Consider the following 22,330-nt stretch of genomic DNA (forward strand, 5'->3'; position numbering starts at 1 on the left):
TTCCCGGAGCGGGAATCCCGGTAAATTAGGCTTTTGTTTTGTTTTCCACATAATGGTCATTGAAAGCCACCAGAGAGAGTAAGCCAAAGTAAATTTGTTTCCTAAAAATAATATGATACAGTGTTAGAGTGATCATGGATGAAACTCTGAGGGTTAATAAAACTCGAAAACTTTATATACGCGAAATGCGTATCAGCTAAAGCGTTGTCCAGACTGAGCAGTTATAACAGGTTATAAAGGTTGTCAAATAATTGCAACACAGAAACCACCATCAAGATAGCGCTATAACATGTTATAACTCTGTAGTCTGAACGTACTATAAGCATGAATCAGAAAAGAAATCCATTTGATATTCGCTGACAGTCCGTACGAATCTACACACAGCCACAGAGAACAGACATGGAGGCTCGAACAAAATTTCTCTAAAAACTTGTGTAAAGATTCCTATTCGACTTAAGCACCACTAACGGCGACTTCCCCACTTAAAAACCCTCTTTGACAACATGATGGCGCTGGCGTTGCACAAATTACACTAGACACTTGTGTTTATTCCACTTCTCGCGCGAGTCGAGATGACCATTCTCGTTTCCTTCTCGCGTGACAATTCTCACTCTATTCCGAATGTCGACTCGCACGACGCGAGTTGTTCATTCTGCATCGAGAGGAAGGATGAATCGACAGCGAAGTGCTGTTCATTTCTAGAAACGTCAAACTGAAAAAGTTCATCGCTCAAGCTATGATAAGGGCGTATGCAGTATTTTCAAACAAAACAGTAATTTGATTTTGGAATAAATATCAGTTTTTTTCAATAAATAAAATCATAGATACGAATAAAAACAATAGAGCATACGTTTTTCTATCATTTGGGAATTATAACTTAAGGTTCTAAGTAACTTTCTTTGCCATTTCGATAGCCCGACCGGTTATGTAATTTGGTCCTTGTTTGAGAGAGGTGGAGGTTGGTTGTTGTTAATCCGAAGATCGTTTTTTTTTTAGAATCATCCAATGGTGGTCAAGCCCGGTGTTTAGACCACAAACCGACCAACGCAGATTTGGGCCATTCCGATGTTCGAATGGTCGAGTAAACGTCACGGTATTCGTACGTGAAGTACGGATTACTAAATCAACTTTACGATCGCAAGAATATGGAGGACATGTAAGTTGAAGTGGTTAAGGCAATTCGGGAAGGAATCTTCTAAACTAGGTGCTTAAATTTCCAGATCAGAGGAGGTAACAGCGAACCATGTACGATCTAGCTGTAAATCCAACCCGGTGAAGAATCAGAGTTTACGAGGGAATAGCAGTAATCTAGATGTACCGGCAAATGACGGATAATCCCAGCAGAGATTTGTTGATGCGGGGATGGAAACTGCTGGCAATCTGTCTGTCGTTTGATCCACCATCACTCGAGCCGTCACCATCATTCCAACCGACACTACTGGCTACAGTAATCGGCATCAGGATCCAACGTTTGCCATCAGTTTTATAGTGGCTGGTATGTGGCCGGTCCATGTGCAGACTTCGCATTATGCAACGATCATTTGTCACTGCGCGTTTTCTTATAATTTAATAATAAATGAATTTGCCGAAAGCATCTTAAAAAAAAAGAATAATAGTATCCATGGAACGAAAAAGAAACAGAAAATGCATTCCCCGAATAAACTGAATGTATCCATCGATCGTTATATACGTTACGTATAAACCATTGTTATACTAAGTTCGTATTCTCTCGTTTTATACCGATCGATGCGTCGGTCAGGAGAGTTACGATTTAGCGTAGCTTATATACTAATTAGATTCACAAATTTTCTACGTGCGCTTGGCACGGAAAACAAGATCGACGGAAAAAAAATTGGTGGGGTTGTGTACAAGACACGACTGAATGGTTGACGTAGACTACGTTGAGATGTTTAGTGAACTTCTAGTGCATTTTTTTAGTGAGCGAAGAAGCGACAGCAAAGCCCTTATATAGTTTTACAGGTTCAAGCAATACTAAAGCATGGGTTATAATTGATTAGGTAGATTAGAGATTTCAATTATTTTTTTAAATAAGTCTAATGAGATATCATAATCATCAAAAGAACTTAAATAAGAAAATTTAGACAGCTCAATAACATTAAGTAGATTAACAAAATAGTAACGATGCAGGGGGTCCGCTTAGGGAGGCAACTAGCAACTAAACTTTTCATTTATTGTCTGTTTATTTTGATAATTGCTTTAAAATATCAATTTGGTATGTATGTGAAAGGATAAATCAGCGGGAGATTGATTTTCGGCTTCTTTACATTTTGCAGCACAAATCTAGTACTATGTTTGTCATTTCCTCAAAACCCCTCAAATCTTCAATCTCTTCCTTTCCCCATGGCGTTCAAATGGTCCGCATAGACTATTCAGCTATTACCCTTTCTTTATCCTTGGCTTTGGATTGACTTGCGCTCCCCCATTGCCCCACCAAACGCAGCAAAATGAAAAAAAATAATAATAATAAAATAATGATATGATATTACTATTTTTATATATCAATGAAATAAGACATAACAGAATAACAGAACGAGTTTAAAAACAGATGGGGAAGGACAATAGACACAAGTTGACACAATACACAAGACAAAATTATAAAAAAAGTGACGACAGAAGACATGACAGGGACAAAAATCCGAGGGGGGCGACACATCTAAATCTCAATTTTAGATGCTCTACAAATCTCACACTAGCGAATCAATCTTCGAAAAATCTTCTTTCATTTGTCGCATCTACTTGCATCGCGCATCATCTTTTTGCAGGAAATCTTCAGAATCGTCATCAATCTTCTTTCTATCTACTCAGCGTGCGCGCAGCTAGCCACAGCAAAACACAATCTTTTCTGCATCGTAGATAGAGTCGTCCCCCTCGCAAAAATCAAACTTTTAAAAAAACCAGAATGCGCAATTATATTATCGAAACTATTTGGGTCAACACAAAAACAACAGTGACCAAACGGGCACCATAGCCTAGGAAAGTCTGTGTGTTGATTTAAAATAGATGCTCATAGAAGTAAAACTTATCAATAAAAGGGGTCCAGTGTAGAGTTTAAGCAAGTGTATGCTGCCACTGTGATCACAAAAACAAAATTATATCTGTAGAAGAAACCAGTTCACCTTTTTTTTTTGCAAACCTGGTTAAAAATTTTTCATTAAATTATTTATAGATAAATCGTCTAGTTTTTAAGTCCCAAAGAACCCTACGGAAGAAATCTGGGATTAATTCACAGTATGTGGAGTTATGAGCTAAATAAGATCTGGGATTGTGAGGTCATGTTTCAAAATGGCAAAATTCATGTGTGGGATACATAAAAACAATCTTTGAATTTTTATCAGTGAAAAATAATATAATTCGACAGTGAGCATGCATAAGGACGTATACGCGATGATCGATTCTCTTCATCGATTTTCTCTTTGCATTGCTACAGCTAAGCGAAACAATTTCCTAGAAGTTTTTCAATGCAGAGTTGTAACAGGTTGTATTGGCTATCGAAAGCAACAGCAAACGTTTCTCGGTACGTTAATTCTAGCAAGTTATTAACAAAAGAGAAAATCGACGAAGAAAATCGATCATCGCGTATACGCCCTTATGTATGCTCACTGTCGAATTATTTAGTAAAAATATGTTCAAAAGCATAAAAAAATAAAAACTTGTCGCTTCACTTCCTTTTTCTCGCTTTTCAAACGTTCTCGATTGCTTCTGACGTATCGACAACACTCGCATGAAAACGTTTGTGTTTATTCCACTTCTCGCGCGAATCGAGATGACCATTCTCGTTTCCTTCTCGCGTGACAATTCTCACTCTATTGACGAGTGCACGGATGGATTTGAGTTCACTCACTCGACAAAAAGTGACACAACAGCGGGGCCCTGTTTACTAAAAATGAACACATGAATTATACTCACGTAACATTTGAAAAGGGTCTATCAACTTATGTACACAAAACTTGTTAAGCCTTTTTCGCGCGAACCAAATACGCTCACGTAAACTAACAACACCATCGTGCAGAGGAAATTCTCCCCTTCCCGATAGAGCTCTTGGTTTGCGTGGGCGTACTTCGGTTTACGTGAAAAGAACCTAGCAAATTATTTACAAAAGTTGATAGGCCCTTTTCAAATGTTACGCGAGAATTATTCATGTGTTCATTTTTAGTAAACAGGGCCCCGCTGTTGTGTCACTTTTTGTCGAGTGAGTGAACTCAAATCCATCCGTGCACTCGTCAATTCCGAATGTCGACTCGCACGACGCGAGATGTTCATTTTGCATCGAGAGGAAGGATGAATCGACAGCGAAGTGCTGTTCATTTCAAGAAACGTCAAACTGAAAGAGTTCATCGCAGCAGCTATGATAAGGACGTATGCAGTATTTTCTGATAAAACAGTAATTTTATTTTGGTATAAATATCAGTTTTTTCAATAAATAAAATCATAGATACGGATAAAAACAATAGAGCACACGTTTTTCTGTCATTTGAGAATTATAGCTTAAGGTTCTAAGTAACTTTCTGTGCCATTTCGATAGCACCACCGGTTATGTAATTTGGTCCTTTTTTGAGAGAGGTGGAGGTTTGATGTTGTTAATTCGAAGATCTGATTTTTATGTGAATCAACCAATCGTGGTCAAACCCGGTGTTTAGTGGAGTGAGTTTTCTGTTTTTTTTTGGTTTTCTTGACCTGGAAAAAGTTTGCGTTGCGCGGTACGAGAGCTGCTATTATGATTGTCGTTCTCAATTTCTTCTACCATCTCGTCAACTGGGTCCTCTCCTTCAGTCGGGTTGCCGTGAGCTTCCATTGTACTGGAGAGAACTGGCAATCCCGGTGATGACGGAATAATACGAGGCTGACTGGGACCTGGTTCAGGACATGGTGGAAGTTACAGTTACAGGCAGACCAAATCTAAAACCATGAAATGAATGTATTGTACATATCCAAACTGATGATTAATACAGAAAGATTAACCCTCCGTTACTCGTGCAGTTGTACTTTGTACAACACACATGAGTTTTCCATTGCCATTTTGTTGCTGAGTTACCAATCGATCTGAAACCCACGAGTATTCCTCAAAATACTTGTTTTAATCGAAACAAGCAAAACTTTGATTACAGTAAACACCTAAAAATGTGGATAATAGGGAAAATGTGAATGTAAACCGCGTAAACTGTGACCATACTACGTAGGATTTGACTTCATTGATTACAACATGGAATAAATCGAGATCCTGACCAGATAGAAAGTTACTGTCTCCGACAAAGTTGTTCAGGGCTCATAGTCTTGTCGCTGGCAGACAGTAGTTCAGAATTTTCTCACTAAGTAGCGCTAGTATACATGTGAAATGCGCTAAGCCTGGGGGTGTGTAAGTAGTGGTATCCGATGCATCCTTCGACAAACCCAACTAATGAAATGATTCAAATGAGCAAAATATATTGGGCAGTATGGAAGAGCGCTACTTCGTCGTAATCGCCCATTTCCGTTCTATCGAGCAGAAATCATCAATAATATCAATGATTTCACCATACAAAAAACACTAATACGTTTGATCCGATGCGTTAGCTCATAAGTCAAAAATATATCCATTTTTATTTAAAAATCATTTCTCTTCCAGCCAACCCTTTACTAATTCAAGGCTTTTGCCACAATTTCCACGTATTAGTCATTTATACCTGTATTCCGCCAGCGTGGCTCAAACCATTGTAGACAACTCAAAGCTATTTTTACTATTACTACTACAAAATCAAAAAACTAAAAACCATCGAGGCAAACAATGTAGTTTTTTGTATATGCTACACAAATTACTAAAATGTCTTTATGACAGTCTCCATACAAAATAATCCGTTAGCGATAACTTTGTCAAGATACATGATTTATCCATTCATAAAAATTTAACAGCTCAATAAACAGCTTTTACATGTGAAATGCAGCGTCTCTTAAATTCTGTAAATGTAGTTGCACGCTTGATGTGTCTAGGCATCAAATTGAAAACATTTATACCTTTGAAAAAAAAATGAATTTTGTAAAGAATTATTCAAAAGATGTGGTGTTCTTACTTCATCCGCGTTTCTAGTGTTATATCTATGAAAATCACTTCCTCTTTCAATCCGATCACACAAATATCGAGGCAGCAAACCGTTAACTACTTTAAAAATGAACACCATAGTCAAAAACACAATTCTTTGCTCACTGACAGCCATTGCAAAGCGTTCAGCATAAAAGTTGAGGAAGTGAATCTATTACATCTTAAAATCAAACGCATTACTTTATTCTGCAAACGCTGTAATTTCGATATTTGTGTTGCATTGGCCAAAAATAAAATGGAAGGGCAAAAGGGGAGATGATTGATTTGTATAACTGTATTTTACAACCAATAGTTAAATCGTTTTTTAAGCGACATAGAATTCCATACTTCTTGGCAATTTTCTTGATGACATTGTCAATATGAGAATTGAACTTGAGTTTGTCATCAATAATCACGCCAAGATATTTAATTTCCTGAACGCGATCAATTGTTTCATCATCAAAAACAACAGATACATCATCATCTACACGATTCCGCGAAATTATCATGAATTTAGTTTTACTTATATTCAATTTAAATTGTTTATACTTCAACCATCTACTTAGAGAACGCAAATCTTCATTCAAGCGTGAAACGGCTTTTTCTAAATCTTTAGATGCAATGAACTATCGTCAGCAAAAAGATTAATATCACAAAACCGTAAAACTCGTCGCATGTCATTAATATACATAATAAATAAAAGGGGCCCTAATACACTTCCCTGAGGCACTCCAAGGTCATTGTTAACGGGACAAGATACAAAATCATTAAAAACAGTCCTTTGTGTTCTGTCAGATAAATAGCTTTCAAACCATTTGTATGCAGAACCCGAAATTCCAAAGCACTAGATTGTTCTCAACATTAAGGGCCTAGAAATTGTCTCAAAAGCGCGTTTTAGATCCAAAAACACAGCAAAAACCGTATCTTTATGCTTCAAATTTTCTTTCCATTTAGCTAACACCACAAACGAAGTTACAGACGACTAACTGGCGAAGAAATCCATTAAAATAATGTGGTTCACTGTAATAGAATTTCCTTGGAAGCTTGTGCCACCATCCACCAGATGGGTTAGTTTTTTTGTTTTGATTTGAACAAAGTTGATTTTGTGTACAATGATTCTTTGACAGTGTGCAAAGAGTGCGTATCATTTTGTCATTTTTTTATGCATTTCAGTTTTGAGTAGAGTGAATGAGATAGAACCAAAACATTCTAGTACATTTGGTGAAAATGCTAGTTCAATCTAATAGTAGTGTTGCCATGTGGTACAATCCAGTAGTAGTGGTGTTGCCATGTGGTACACTGAAAAATTGCAATAGCAGGTTAGTCACCAAAGTTTTCGAGCCGCTCCGTCTGTCACTTCGTTTGTGCTAACACTAAGTTTAACGCGGTTTCACAAGAATGACCTTCCCGGTATCCCGATTATTCCAGTATCAACAAACAGTTACTATTTCAATATTCTAACAGCTGGCCTTTTACAACAAGTTCTAAAATTTTCTCTAATGTGTGCAACATGTTGATGGGACGAAACTCTTCGGCTTTAATCGTCCCAGCAACTTTTAGTATAGGAAGAACTAAAGATTCTTTCCAAATATGCGGCACGTGCCCAGATTACAATGATTGATTAATGAAGTCCCGCAGCGTGTGTCGAATGACATGAAAGCAATCTTGAATAACTCTAGCATTAACATTTTCTACGCCAGCCGTTTTTCCTAATGAAAAGCAAATATTTTTAAGTTCATCTAATGTAATTGGGTGAACACCATTAAATCTACAATTACTATTAATCGGCTGTTTTATTCCGTCCGGTTCATTGATCAGTTCAATAGATTGATTGATCAGTGAAACGCTCTCGACGAAATAGTCATTAAACTTAGAAGCAATTACTGGTTCTGACTGTTCTAATATGCCATCAAAAGTTATGGTCCGCGATTTACAATTACTAGGCTTCATCAAAGACTTCAAAATTTTCCATAACTCTTTGCTGTTGTTTTGTAGCTGATCAATTTTCCTCTGAATATATTCACATCGAGTTTTCTTTTGTTCAACTAATTTATTGGTACAAGTTTTCAATACGTTAGTAAGAACAGCTGCACCTTCATCTAAAGTTCCGGTAAATAATGGAAAATCCACGCTTCTATCAACAAGATTCGACAGCTTGCTTCGAATATTTCGTCCATTTCCTCGGAAAGCAAACTGCTTTTAGTTCGTCACACGGACTCTACAATAATATAATTTTATTACCAAAATATTTTCTAAAGCATGAAAAATAAAAACTTACCGTTTCACTTCCATTTTCACGCTTTTCAAACGTTCTCGATTGCTTCTGACGTATCGACAACACTCGCATGAAAACGTTATTCCGATACGAGTTTTGTCGATATACATCGACTATGGGAATACACCGAAAGTTCATCGGAGTTCATTCGTATCGACAATTGTCACTCTATTCGAGAACGGGAATTGGGTGACACATACGACTCGACTCTCTACGCGTGACGCGAGAAGTGGAATAAACACAACTAAATGCTAGTAGCGCCAAGTGGCAATTTTCAACAGAAAATTTATCGATACTAGCGCCAAATTGGTTGAAAGTGGAAAATTTATTGAGAAAATCAGGAGATGCTAGCACCACGTAACGGCGACGTTTCCACTTATTTTACACAAGTTTCTGACCGAGCTTGAACGTCTGTTCTCTGTGCTGAAAATTAGCTTTTTGAACGGAGCATGCACGCAGAAAATTGGATTTTTGTTTCAGGGTCTAATGTATTTTGTTATTGATTCAAACATATTATATCACTATTTCAACGAAACATATTTTTGAATCAACAAAATGGTTTTTAGAATCAACAAACAGATTATTGACTCTACAACCGGTTTGTTGATTCAAAAATATTTTTCTTTGAACTAACCGAATAATATATTTGAATCAATACCAAAAATATATTAGGCCCTGAGCCAAAAATATATCCATTTGAATTTAAAAATCATTTCTCTGTGTGTGGGAGATGAGTGAAAAGAACTTAATTTTGGGTAATTTTTCGGTTCCGTGTTCCCTCTGTCCTTTTATTTCACGATTGCTACTGTCAAATCAGCCAATCAGAAACTGGCTCGGATTTGACAGCAAATTGGCCCGAAATCGCTACCCGATTATCAAGTCCCGTCCCAGTTCTGACCTTGGTTCTGACGAAGCTTCTGACATTGATATCTTATACGATGGATCAAATACATCGTACAAGCTGATTTGTTTCAGTGTACCAGTTATTATCTGTTATTAAATTATTTATTAGTCATTCCCGCGGTGTTCTGCTACTCGCCGTCAGCATAGTGTAAGCGTGCCTACCAGCAGCTGGTGCGACTAACCAACGTTTTTCCTCCGCTAATAATAATTCCAATCTTATCAGAAGAAGCCAAACGAACTAGAACGTCGTGTGATGGCCCAGAGGGTTGGTACAGTTCGTCGGAAAGTCGAATGTCGCAGAATGTCCGACATGGAGACCATCCGGCTCGTGAAACTGTACCGGGCCAACCAGTGCCTCTGGAACCATTCCCATGTTCATTATAAGCTGAAAAATCGGCGCATCGAAGCGTACGAAAACCTGATGGTGGAAATGGACATGGAATCGGTAGACGAAGTCAAGAGAAAGCTCAAAAGCATCCGTGACACATACACGGGGGAGAAGCACAAAATGCTGAAATCCAATTATTCGTATAAAACCAAACTGGTTTGGTATCCGATTTTGGATGAGTTCATTTCGAAATGTGACAGTGGCCAGCCTGTATCAAAAGCGTCGTCTCCGGAAGTTTCGATGGAGTCGCCGATTGTTTCGAGGCGAAAGCGAAAATATAAGTCTGACGAACGCTTTCAACCGACGCTGAGAATGCCTCGACAAGATCTAAGTGATCCCCTACAACAGCACGACGTGACGGATGAGTTTCACTATTTTGGCCTCAGCATTGCTAGCCAACTGAGAAGCATGGCCCGATTGGATGCCTTGATCCTGCAGGATAGCTTACAGCGGATTATGTCAGCGAAAAGGATCGAAATTGCCAGGAGGGATTTGACCGCTGAGAGTTCGGCAACGTCCGAGGCGGATGATATTATGATTGAGATTCCGCAAACGTTTTCCGAGTATAGTCTTTTGCCGGATTCGTCCATCAACTACCGCGGTAACGATGAGGCTGAATAGAAACATTTTGGATCTCAAGCGAATTTACGTACGCGATTTTATAAAACGTTCTACAATTTATTCACAAACATACAAAACTATAAAATGATACTTTTAAATACACTAATTTCTTAATAATTACTTATTCTGAGGACTAATTTACTGCTCCACACTTGCCTTGCTTTGGTTGTGGGTTGAGTTCTCGGCCGCATCCTTCCTGACGTCGTCAGACAAGTTGCATTGAATCATAATCGTTTCCTCATCCGAAGATACGCCCTCATCCGTCGCTTCGTTCTTTACTGCAAATCCTTCGCCCGATCCATCCTCTTTTTGCCGGGAGGTTTCTTCAACTGAGTTCGGCTCACTACCACCTTCCGTAATCTCCTCAATTCGATTGGTGGTCTGCTCACTTCTGGAATTGTCCCTTCGTGGTCGGTTAATATTGATGCTGATGTTGAATGGAGCCTGCCGAACATCTCCTTGACCTGCCTGTTCCCCAGTCCTAGGCCTTGTAATTACATCTGCCAACAATCTACCGCTTGCGTACAGCCCGTACTTGATCCCAACGGTCATCAGGAGGTATAGCAGGAAAATTATGAATCCACTAATCAATAATGTTTCCACTACACCAGACGAAGCCGTGCTAACTTTGAAGATGGAAACCATCTTCAGGACGAAGGTTTCGAAGTACTGCAGGTGCAGTTTAGCCACCATTTCGATAAATACCTCCGAGGGGTCGCAGAAATTCCGCTTCAGGCTGTACTTTTCCCGAAGGTGCTCAATACATTCTGCTTCGTTGTCCTTATGTAGCAGTCGGTTCAGCCATCCCGATCGGTGGTGTTTGCCGCAAGGATTCGAACCGTCTGTGTTCATCAGCTTAGTAAGCGATTCCAGTTCCAGTTGATTGTTGCAGTCGCGATAGGTTAAAACGTAAGTTATCAGGATGCCAAGGACGGGAATCAAAACCCACAGTCGCATACCCAAAAGTCTACCGATGCTTAGCAGGAAGAGAATAACAACGACCGGAACAAACACGTACAGGAAGATGGAACTCTGCATCGCACTGCCATACCAGGCAAGAATATTCCAACACAGATTCTCTGCCATGGACTGATAGAAACTGGTTCCTGATTGTTCAACGATGCTGGTTACCACCGCATCTATCTCACGAGCAGTTTGCGCCTCTTTCAGCTGCCTAAGCTGCTGCTCGGTTATCTTGAACTGAACATTTCGCAGTTTAAAGGAACTACTCTCCTCATCCACCTCCAACTTACTTTCATCGAAAAGTCTGATAAGAAACTTTCTGTAGAAAATCAAAGCCAAACGATTGTTTTCCTCTTCGGTTGGAATCTGCTTGGTTGACGATTCCCCAGTACACTCGGAAACCGCCGGACACTGGCACTCTTCTGCAGTAGTAGGGACTTCTGCATGACGATGGCGATTGCCTCTCCAGCCTGGCTTTACCCAGTTTGGATTGATGATGTCACTATCATCGGCTGCCGTCAATTGCACCGATAATGAAGAGATGATGATAATCAACGATGTTATTAGCTGCAATTTTTCTACAAGTAATCAAAAGGGTTACTAGAAATGTAATGATGAAATACAAACATTACAACATCAGGCAGGTACCTTTCATCATTTTCTGAACACTCAGTGGACTGTGCTTCTGCCAGGTTCCCTATAATAGAAATCGATTGTGAAACACTGTAATTTTTATTACACTTTGTGAACCGTGAGCACATTCAAAACATGAATTTTATTGCGTATTTTGCACAGCATTGAACCTACCTATATGCTGCAAAATATGCAATATAGTTTATTTCCCTAACCAGGATTTCCGAAATGCTGCTTGCATCGATTGCAACGGCGCGAGTCGAGTTGAGTGCAACTGTTGCAACTACTTCAAAAGTAAACAAAATAATGCTGAAGGTAGACAATGAGGTACAGAGAGAGGTGAAGCAGATCGTGAAATATTGTTGGATTAGTAAACCAAAAAATCAACGTAAACGCAAGTAGTGACGTCACTAATTGCTTGTATCGTACAGGGGTTTTACTCACACAACTTAACCGATTGCTTCACCTCTGTAATCCAGCTCATTGGAAGGTAGATCCACTCGCATACTGTGGGAGCTTAGCTCAATGACATTTATATAAGGTCTGGGCCAACAGGCAGCTTGCTGGTGTTAGAAGCAAAAATGTTGTAAACATTGCTGAACATCTGCGAACAGATAGATATACGTCACTGCCAACATACTGAGAACAGATAGAAATACGTCACTGCCAACAGCTGTTTCGTGTAAAAAGATAAACATTGCAATAAAATACGAACACCACTAAACATTTGCACATTTCACTAACACCAATAAGCCCTTTGGCCCAGACCTTATATAAACGTCATTGAGCTTAGCTTAGCTTAGCTTAGATTGACTGCACATATCAATGGTTGCTACTCCGTGATTGATCAGAATCAGTGAAATTGTACAATGAATCAATTGAATGGGGCTGGGAGTGACCGTCCATTCTCATTGTACAAGTTTCAGTGACTCTATATTTTGTAGATCAATAACGGCGCCGGCCACGTCCTTGCAATCAGGTGGGAGTAGGGAAGGAATATTAGAGTGACCTTTGTTGTTTGTGGGCCGTATTTACCTCTGCACCCCAACAAAAGACACAGGAAAGAAGATTTTGTTAGTAAGTTGGGTTCGTTGGATCAGGATTCACCTTGATAAGTGATGCGACCATGGTTTTAAATGAATCAGTGTTATCATGCATTATACTTGGATTTGCCCGAAGCCAAAACCAAATGGTGTATCATTGGGCCTTATTACGGGTGTCACTACACGGTGATAAGCAAGTTATACTCAGAATAAGAGCCGTGATTACCGTACAAATCAAATGGGAATCACTTCACCGTGACGACAAGTGACAACTTTTCACCGTGATGTGACATCTGTAATAAGCCCCATTATAATATAAATCTGAAGACGTTCCATCATCGAAATGCTGAAAATAAACTTAGAGCATGAGCATGAGCAAAATTGATCGCCCGCGACTGCCAACACCAAAGCTAGCTGAAAACCACTTCAAACAAATCAAATCAACAGACAAAACCAGGGTGAAAGCTGTAAGAGTGAATCATTACAGTATAAATCTAATGATGTTCCGATAGCGAAGAGCTGGAAGAAAACTCAAATAATTTAAATCAATAGATCCAGTCTGAATGGAGGCTGTAAAAAGAGAAAAATTATACAGCAATGACCCCATTTTGTCAGCTAGCAAAGTATGTGTACCTTAAACATTCATCTTAAGGAGGAAGGTATGAAATTACAATTATGTGGAATTATTGAAAAATAACAGTCTGATGCGCGGAGAGGTTGACAGGATCGGGTCATAACTGTAATGTTAATATTAGGAAGATTTATCATCATCAAACTATTCTTGAATTAACCTGCAAGAATGCTTGTGAATAATTGTTATACAGATAAATTAAATTGATAAACTAAATGGTTCAAACAACAACTCCAGCCTGTAGAAAAGCTGAAAATAGGGAATCTTTACAATGTGGATCCCCCACGGTCTTCTACTCAGTAAGCAAAAGCGGCAGCCACCAGGCTAGTCGAGCTGCTCAATTTAAATATTGGGACCTTATTTTGTGAAGTTCTTAAGAATACTGATTGAAACACAATGTAAAAAAATAAAAGTTAAGAGTCTCATCCGAATCAAATTATTCCAAACGATACGCATTCATAGAAATTAAGTTTAAATAGACAAAAGTAGAAAAAAGGAACAATCTCACCAAATCAGTCCAACTGAATCCCTTGCAAGCAGCTATGTCACGCTTGGTGCACGCTAAGATCAGTTTACCCAGACGGTACAAAGAGATTACCGAGATTGACCGTAAATTGCACAAACTCACATATGGGTAATTTTTTTTAACCCAAATATGGGTTCTTATGATCCATAAATGATTTATTTTTATGCAAATTTGACTTAAATTTACCCATATTTGGGTTAAAAAATTTACCCATATCTGAGTTTGTGCAGTTTACGCCTGATTTGCGTAAAGTAAACCTACATTTGGGTTATCTGATCTTAGCGTGTGTAGTAGCTCCGATCATAGACCCGCCCTACGGGGATCTATCCTCTGGTCGAATGTACTCGATTGCTCTATGACGCGAACACGAAGCGACCGCTCACAAAATCATACAACGCGTAAACAAACTGAAAATCAAAAACTATCACTCGCGACGCCACAAATTTCTGTACCGGGAGCACAAGCGAAGAAAAAAACAAACAACGCAGATAGCGACATCTCTTCTGATGTCTGCAAACATGATGCATCACGTTTTCTTTTTCGATTCCAAAACTTCTCGGAAAGCGAGAAAACCACCAATCACACACGTATAACCGTCCAGGACATGGTGGGTATATAAATGGTGATACAGCTTTGTCAATATATAGGCGAGGAGGTCGCGGGGTGGAAAAATGCGGTTTTAGAGCAAATTGTAAACAAACTCGGTCGCTGTCCCATACAAAAATCCAACATGGCTGAATCACGAATTTGACACATTAGAACACCTATATGTAGCCACCTTGGTCCAGGAGGCAGAGTGCCAGCGTTTATCTGGCAAAATCAGTGAACGCACGCACAAAACAGAAACAAACACAACCGTATCCGAAGAGGTTCGAAGCTGAACTCTCTTTTCAGTGTAATTCCTACAATATGTTACTAACTGCGAATCACCACAGAGAACAGACATGGAGTTGCGCTGGCGTTGCACAAATTACACTAGACACTAAGTGCTAGTAGCGCCAAGTGGCAATTTTCAACAGAAAATTTATCGATACTAGCGCCAAATTGGTCGAAAGTGGAAAATTTAGAGAGAAAATCAGGAGATGCTAACACCACGTAACGGCGACGTTCCCACTTATTTTACACAAGTTTCTGACCGAGCTTGAACGTCTGTTCTCTGTGGAATCACTTAATAACTTTTACATTTGACCGAACACCTTGCCCGTTTTCATACGAAAAAAAAAACGAGCGATAAGAACACTCTCAGACCTCCGAATGCACTTTCAGAATTCCATGTTTACAAAACCCAATCACACGAAGCCGATACTGGAAATGATCTTCGAAAGGGAAGGTTTTCCGGCGAACGTTAAAACCGATAACGGACCGCCCTTTAACGGACACGGATACAAAAATTATTGTACTGAGCGAGGAATTAACACCATTTTCTCCACTCCGCTATTCCCTCAGCAGAATGGTCTCGTACACAGCAAAAAAAAATGTAATATCGATCAACGTAATTCAAGCTGATGCATGAAATAATCATGTAATAGCAAAACGCAGATACAATATTACATCAATGGATGTAATTTTGTTCGCAAAATCGATGTACATCGTACAATGTGATTTTACACAACCGATGGATTGACCTGGTTGCAGCAGTTTCGATGTAATATTCAACAACTTTTTTTGCTGTGTAGAGGGCTATATATGAAGGTCATCAACAAGGCGATGTCCACTGCGTCTTCTAATAAAACTAACTTCGTCGTAGAGCTTCGCGCAGCTGTGGATTGACGAGTGCACGGATGGATTTGAGTTCACTCACTCGACAAAAAGTGACACACCAGCGGGGCCCTGTTTACTAAAAATGAACACATATGTGTTCATTTTTAGTAAACAAGGCCCCGCTGTTGTGTCACTTTTTGTCGAGTGAGTGAACTCAAATCCATCCGTGCACTCGTCTATAACGCGGCCACTCACCGAGTTACGAGAATTAGGTTTTGCACCGTCGGGGTTAACCTCAATCTGATGACAGTTCAGTGGTACCATAGAGGTAACTCTAAGACTAGAAGGTCCCGCAGAAACGTGCTCAACTTTTTGGCACAGCTCTGGTACTCTCTTCGGTCCCAAGCTAAATGATTCACCCCTCGAAACATAGGAAAAACCAATAACCCCTCATTTTGTCTGTCAAACTTTCATAGCGAATCAAAACAAACATTGCGTAGTACTAGAATTTCGACTAGAATAGGGTACGTTAATCGTTTGCTTGGGACCAATAGGCTACTAAAGTGGTGAGCCAATTAATCATGTTTTGTTGTTTTTGACATCATCCACATCCAGAGGGCCAGTCACTTCGAATGTATGGGAATGGTAGGAAACCATTTGGAAATGCATGAAAATTTTCAGTTTTTATTCATTATCGTCTTTATGGGCAGTTTTAGGTGCACAAAAATTGCACGAGTACATTACTATGGTGATAAGGTAAACACTCGTTTATTTGTTTCCTTCTGTGAAAGCATGTTTAGTCACAAATCGTGGATTTTCTGAAATTCTCCATACTGCAAAAATGATTTTCCTACCACTGAAGGGGCGACATCTCTCGGATCTTCAGTATAGCTACTACTCAAATCATATAATTAATTTAAAATTGTTAGTTTCGTATTGATTGTTGGTGGTACTGTTTACGTGGACTTAGTCGTTTTTTTCTTGGGTAGATTTTCTCGATAATTTTTCAGACTGCAGTGAGATGTAAACAACACTTTTGCATTGTCCACGAGCAACATCCTTTCACCGCGCTGTTCCTCGACAATTTTCAAGTTAAAATTCAAAAATTTTAGAATTTGTTTTTTTCGAAAAAACGACTAAGTGCTTGTAAACAGTACCACTGAACTGTCAAAAAGGTTCAGCCTATTAACACTGAGTTCATTTGTAACGTCACGCTGCAGAACCTAATGTTGATGATGAACTCTAGATCCACTCGCATTGACGAGTGCACGGATGGATTTGAGTTCACTCACTCGACAAAAAGTGACACAACAGCGGGGCCCTGTTTACTAAAAATGAACACATGAATAATACTCACGTAACATTTGAAACGGGTCTATCAACTTATGTACACAAAACTTGTTAAGCCTTTTTCGCGCGAACCGAATACGCTCACGCAAACTAACAACACCATCGGACAGAGGAAATTCTCCCCTTCCCGATAGTGCTCTTGGTTTGCGTGGGCGTACTTCGGTTCTCGTGAAAAGGACCTAGTAAATTATTTACAAAAGTTGATAGGCCCTTTTCAAATGCTACGCGAGCATTATTCATGTGTTCATTTTTAGTAAACAGGGCCTCGCTGTTGTGTCACTTTTTGTCGAGTGAGTGAACTCAAATCCATCCGTGCACTCGTCAATTGGCAAATCAAAGTTGGCACCCGTGGAGAATAGATGAACTCTAGATAGAGCTGGAATTAGGGCGTAACAGCCTTTGTAAACAATGACTTTTATCGATGTTTTCTATAAACTCAAGGCATGCATACACGAACCATCATAACCGTCGGGTAGGGGAAGTCGTCCCCTACCCGATGGTGTTGTTGTTTTGCGTTGGCAAGTCTTAACTTTCTAGAAATCATCGGAAGAAGTCATTGTTTACAAAAGCTGTTACGCCCTAATTCCAGCTCTATCTAGAACTATGAAAGTGATGATGGTTTCAAAATTTTACACGGTGAGGTATACGAGTTCAATCTTAAAATGCCTTTATTTGGCAAATGGAGCATTTTATTTAAATCTGGTTAATCCTACGTTAGGAGAAAACTTAAGGACTACTCAATAGATATATAATATAGAAAAAATAATTTCTTTTCAGATTTTTAGGTGTATGCATAGATTTCAGCTTTTCTACAACTGTAGCAACAACCAGATTTAAATACAATGCTCCATTTTTAAAATAAAAGCATTTTAAGATTGCACTCGTATAGCTCTCCGTGGAAAATTTTTAAAACCATCATCACTTTTATAGTTCGTCTATTCTCCACGAGTGCCAACTTTGATTTGCCAATAGCAAAACCACAGAGAACAGACGTTCAAGCTCGGTCAGAAACTTGTGTAAAATAAGTGGGAACGTCGCCGTTACGTGGTGTTAGCATCTCCTGATTTTCTCAATAAATTTCCACTTTCGACCAATTTGGCTCTAGTATCGATAAATTTTCTGATGAAAATTGCCACTTGGCGCTACTAGCACTTAGTGTCTAGTGTAATTTGTGCAACGCCAGCGCCATCATGTTTTCAAAGAGGGTTTTTAAGTGGGGAAGTCGCCGTTAGTGGCGCTTAAGTCGAATAGGAATCTTTACACAAGTTTTTAGAGAAATTTTGTTCGAGCCTCCATGTCTGTTCTCTGTGCTTCAACTGCAATATTGCATGCTACAACATCAGTGAGAACACGGAATGGTGGAGAATCATTTCATCAAACGCTGGACTGGCGCAACGCTTTCTTTATAAGGTAAATTAAGCTTGAATAGTGTATGTCCAGCCGTGGGAGATTTTCTGTATACTAATGCCAATATTTCGACATATTCTCCGGACCTACGACAAGGAAATCTGTTCTTACCAATTTTGATTTGGCACTGTGCTACCATTCACCATCATCCAGGAGCGACGGTTTTGAAGCTCTACTTATCGGAAGGAAGTTTGGCATATACACAATACTTGGATATCAAGGAAGGCGCATCCTTTAAACCAGTACACTGTCTGGGGCTCATGAGTAATTCAACCACATTGGTGCACATTAGGCCAGTGAACATCCGTCGGCACACTTTCGACGCAGAGTGGAAGCAACACACATTACTGTCAAGGTAAATTTATATTAGTGTACTACCACAGAGAACAGACGTTCAAGTTCGGTCAGAAACTTGTGTAAAATAAGTGGGAACGTCGCCGTTACGTGGTGTTAGCATCTCCTGATTTTCTCTATAAATTTTCCACTTTCAACCAATTTGGCGCTAGAATCGATAAATTTTCTGTTGAAAATTGCCACTTGGCGCTACTAGCACTTAGTGTCTAGTGTAATTTGTGCAACGCCAGCGCCATCAGGATGTCAAAGAGAGTTTTTAAGTGGGGAAGTCGCCGTTAGTAGCGCTTAAGTCGAATAGGAATCTTTACACAAGTTTTTAGAGGAATTTTGTTCGAGCCTCCATGTCTGTTCTCTGTGGAAATAATGTGTCAAACTAAATACATTTTTGAAATTTCATCCAAAAAACTATTATTTTCTATTTATTCTAGCGAGTTTCTGCACACAAAAAATTATCATTGATAATATCACAGAGAACAGACGTTCAAGCTCGGTCAGAAACTTGTGTAAAATAAGTGGGAACGTCGCCGTTACGTGGTGTTAGCATCTCCTGATTTTCTCTCTAAATTTTCCACTTTCGACCAATTTGGCGCTAGTATCGATAAATTTTCTGTTGAAAATTGCCACTTGGCGCTACTAGCACTTAGTGTCTAGTGTAATTTGTGCAACGCCAGCGCCATCATGTTGTCAAAGAGGGTTTTTAAGTGGGGAAGTCGCCGTTAGTGGTGCTTAAGCCGAATAGGAATCTTTACACAAGTTTTTAGAGAAATTTTGTTCGAGCCTCCATGTCAGTTCTCTGTGATAATATTAAAAAAAACCGTTGGTAGAAATAAAAGTTTGCATTGGTTCTTTTTGGTAGAAAGTACTTAACTTTCAACACGAAAGTCAACCAACTGTCTAATCAAAAGTTCAACATATTATTAATTTTAAAAGTTGAAATCGAATTGTAGAACTGTCAAACTGAAAACCTAATCCTTTTAGATTGACGTTGGAAAAGTGTTGCTTCAAAAAACGGTTATTTCTTCGCAATTTGTATAAGTTTTCATCTCAATTACAAATTATTTTTAAATTAATTGCTTTTATGATGCATGCAGAAAATAATAAATATTTATTTTTATGTAAGTAAATTCTTAATATACATAATTTTATGTTTCATTAACATGTTGTTGAATGTTGTTTGGAAAAAATCTAACTCAGTATCGGAACAGATATTAGTCTTCGGCGGATAATGAAGGTTTCCTCCTAAATACGGGGTTCCAACGTGCAGCGGACTTGGTCGAACGAAAGTGCATCTTGCTTTCGTTGCTGGCCGACAATAAGCACCAAGCCGGGTATGGATCGGGCGATCGGGCGTCTGAATTTTACCAGTAGGAAAGAACGGAGTCTCTAATCCCTATCGATAGCCACCAAAAACGTCTCGGCTGTGTGCTCCAACGTCCCAAGATGCTTTCGATCTGAAAAATTATCAATTTCATTTTCAAAATCATTCTCGAAATATGTAGACAGTAGTAGCAACAATCAATACGAAACTAACGATTTTAAATTGGCTCACTACTTGACTAGCCTATTGGTCCCAAGCCAACGATTAACGTAGCCCATTCTAGTCGAAATTCTAGTACTACGAAATGTTTGTTTTGATTCGCTATGAAAGTTTGACAGATAAAATGAGGGGTGATTGGTTTTTCCTATGTTTCGAGGGGTGAATCGATTAGCTTGGGACCGAAGATAGTACCAGAGCTGAGCCAAAAAGTTGAGCACGTTATTTCGGGACCTTCTAGTCTTAGAGTTACCTCTATGGTAGTAGCACAAACGAAGTGACAGACGGAGCGGCTCGAAAACTTTGGTGACTAACCTGCTATTGCAATTTTTCAGTGTACCACATGGCAACACCACTACTACTGGATTGTACCATAGAGGTAACTCTAAGACCACTGGGTCCCGAAGAAAATCATTATTATTTTTGGCTCACTCAGTACCAGAACAACGGTCCCAAGCAGTCTCAAGCTATTTCACTCACCCCTGCATGTTCTGCATGAATCCACACACCCCTGATGTTATCTGTCAAACTTTCATAGCGAATCAAAACAAACATAGTGTAGTAATAGAATTTCAACTAGAATACGTTGGGTACGTTAATCGTTTGCTTGGGACCAATAGGCTACTAAAGTGGTGAGCCAATTTAAAATCGTTAGTTTCGTATTGATTGTTGATTGTACCACATGGCAACACTACTATAGGCTGTTTCTATGCACCGCCAATGTAGAGTACGCTAGGCGATTATAAGAGGAAATGTCAACCAAACCGTTTGTTTACATAAAAATTACATTTTTTACATCTCAAATTAACGCATATTGTTATGCGTATCTTGCATATTTCCATCGGGAGGGGTCTTATTTAACCATTTTTCACATATTTGAACGGATTGACAGCTCAAATAACACCACATTAGAAATCCGGAACATCATAACCGCTGGGGAAGTTCATAAATCTTCACTTTTCTTAACAAAAATATGTGGAAGCACCAGCCGGATCACTGCAAAATCGATACAGAAAACAAAATATTCCATGTGGATGATGATTACAAGCACCTGCGATGGGTAAATTAATCAGAAAAGGTAAAAACATTTTCCTCTTCCTATGCTTCACGGCGAAAATTTCAGCCATCATCACTCTTTTGATGGTTCCCTTATTCACCACCAGAGACTGAAACGATCGCTTAGTTTCTATTGGATTCGCCTATTGGATTGAACTAGCATTTTCACCAAATGTACTAGAATATTTTGGTTCTATCTCTTTCACTCTACTCAAAACTGAAATGCATAAAAAAATGACAAAATGATACGCACTCTTTGCACACTGTCAAAGAATCATTGTACACAAAATCAACTTTGTTCAAATCAAAACAAAAAAACTAACCCATCTGGTGGATGATGGCACAAGCTTCCAAGAAAATTCTATTACAGTGAACCACATTATTTAAATGGATTTCTTCGCCAGTTAGTCGTCTGTCACTTCGTTTGTGGTTAAATGCTTGTCAGATGAACAGCTTCCGACTGTTATGTCTGTTTATCTGTGGTTTTACCACCAGTTCAGTTTCATCCACCTCCCGCATGTGGCCGAGCTTGACGTATTCCTCCATGAAAGCGTTGTATTGCTCACGGAGTGACGGATCCCTGGTGAGTCTGCGTTCCGTTCCTTGGAGACGCCGGTATGCGATGTCCTTAGACTCGCCTAACCGTGAGATGGCATCTTCATTCCTTGGCAGTGAGACGGTGTACCGACCGTCCGAACCTCGTTGAACCGTGTTGACATAATTATCTTCACACTCTTTTTCTTCCAGTGAGTGAACCTTGCCTGAATCAACCTCCTCGCAGGACCAGAAGCGGGAAATTAACTCAGCAGCTGATATCCAGAGAGCGATTTGGTTCCGAACTGCCACCACTAATTATCCACCCAAATACGGAT

At 39.3% G+C, this 22,330-nt stretch overlaps 2 protein-coding genes across 3 annotated transcripts; one reads left to right on the forward strand and one right to left on the reverse strand.

Moving 5' to 3' along the window:
• The first annotated feature begins 9,372 nt into the window (after positions 1-9,372).
• On the forward strand, positions 9,373-10,329 carry LOC135717509 (uncharacterized). The gene is made up of 2 exons (XM_065239625.1): positions 9,373-9,399; positions 9,475-10,329. Exon 2 carries the CDS (start codon positions 9,505-9,507, stop codon positions 10,258-10,260), a length of 756 nt encoding a protein of 251 aa, XP_065095697.1. The 5' UTR covers positions 9,373-9,399; positions 9,475-9,504; the 3' UTR covers positions 10,261-10,329.
• An 8-nt stretch (positions 10,330-10,337) lies between these two features.
• Positions 10,338-12,189, reverse strand: LOC135717508 (uncharacterized). 2 transcript variants are annotated; one of them, XM_065239624.1, is made up of 3 exons: positions 12,072-12,189; positions 11,872-11,920; positions 10,338-11,801 (listed from the first exon to the last, which is right to left on the reverse strand). In XM_065239624.1, exons 2-3 carry the CDS (start codon positions 11,879-11,881, stop codon positions 10,399-10,401), a joined length of 1,413 nt encoding a protein of 470 aa, XP_065095696.1. In that variant the 5' UTR covers positions 11,882-11,920; positions 12,072-12,189; the 3' UTR covers positions 10,338-10,398. The 2 variants fall into 2 exon arrangements, with proteins under 2 accessions (XP_065095696.1, XP_065095694.1); XM_065239622.1 differs by having other exon boundaries at positions 10,340-11,801; positions 12,031-12,175.
• Between the last annotated feature and the right edge of the window lie 10,141 nt (positions 12,190-22,330).

The sequence above is a fragment of the Ochlerotatus camptorhynchus genome, unplaced genomic scaffold (assembly GCF_037179485.1).
Source record: "Ochlerotatus camptorhynchus isolate MF236.1 unplaced genomic scaffold, CSIRO-AGI_Acam_v1.1 ptg000060l, whole genome shotgun sequence".
Classification (NCBI taxonomy): domain Eukaryota; kingdom Metazoa; phylum Arthropoda; class Insecta; order Diptera; family Culicidae; genus Ochlerotatus; species Ochlerotatus camptorhynchus.

What these genes read in the sequence shown, in the direction of transcription:
- LOC135717509 (XM_065239625.1), top strand. Translation starts at nt 9,505, where the DNA reads ATGGCCCAGAGGGTTGGTACAGTTCGTCGGAAAGTCGAATGTCGCAGA.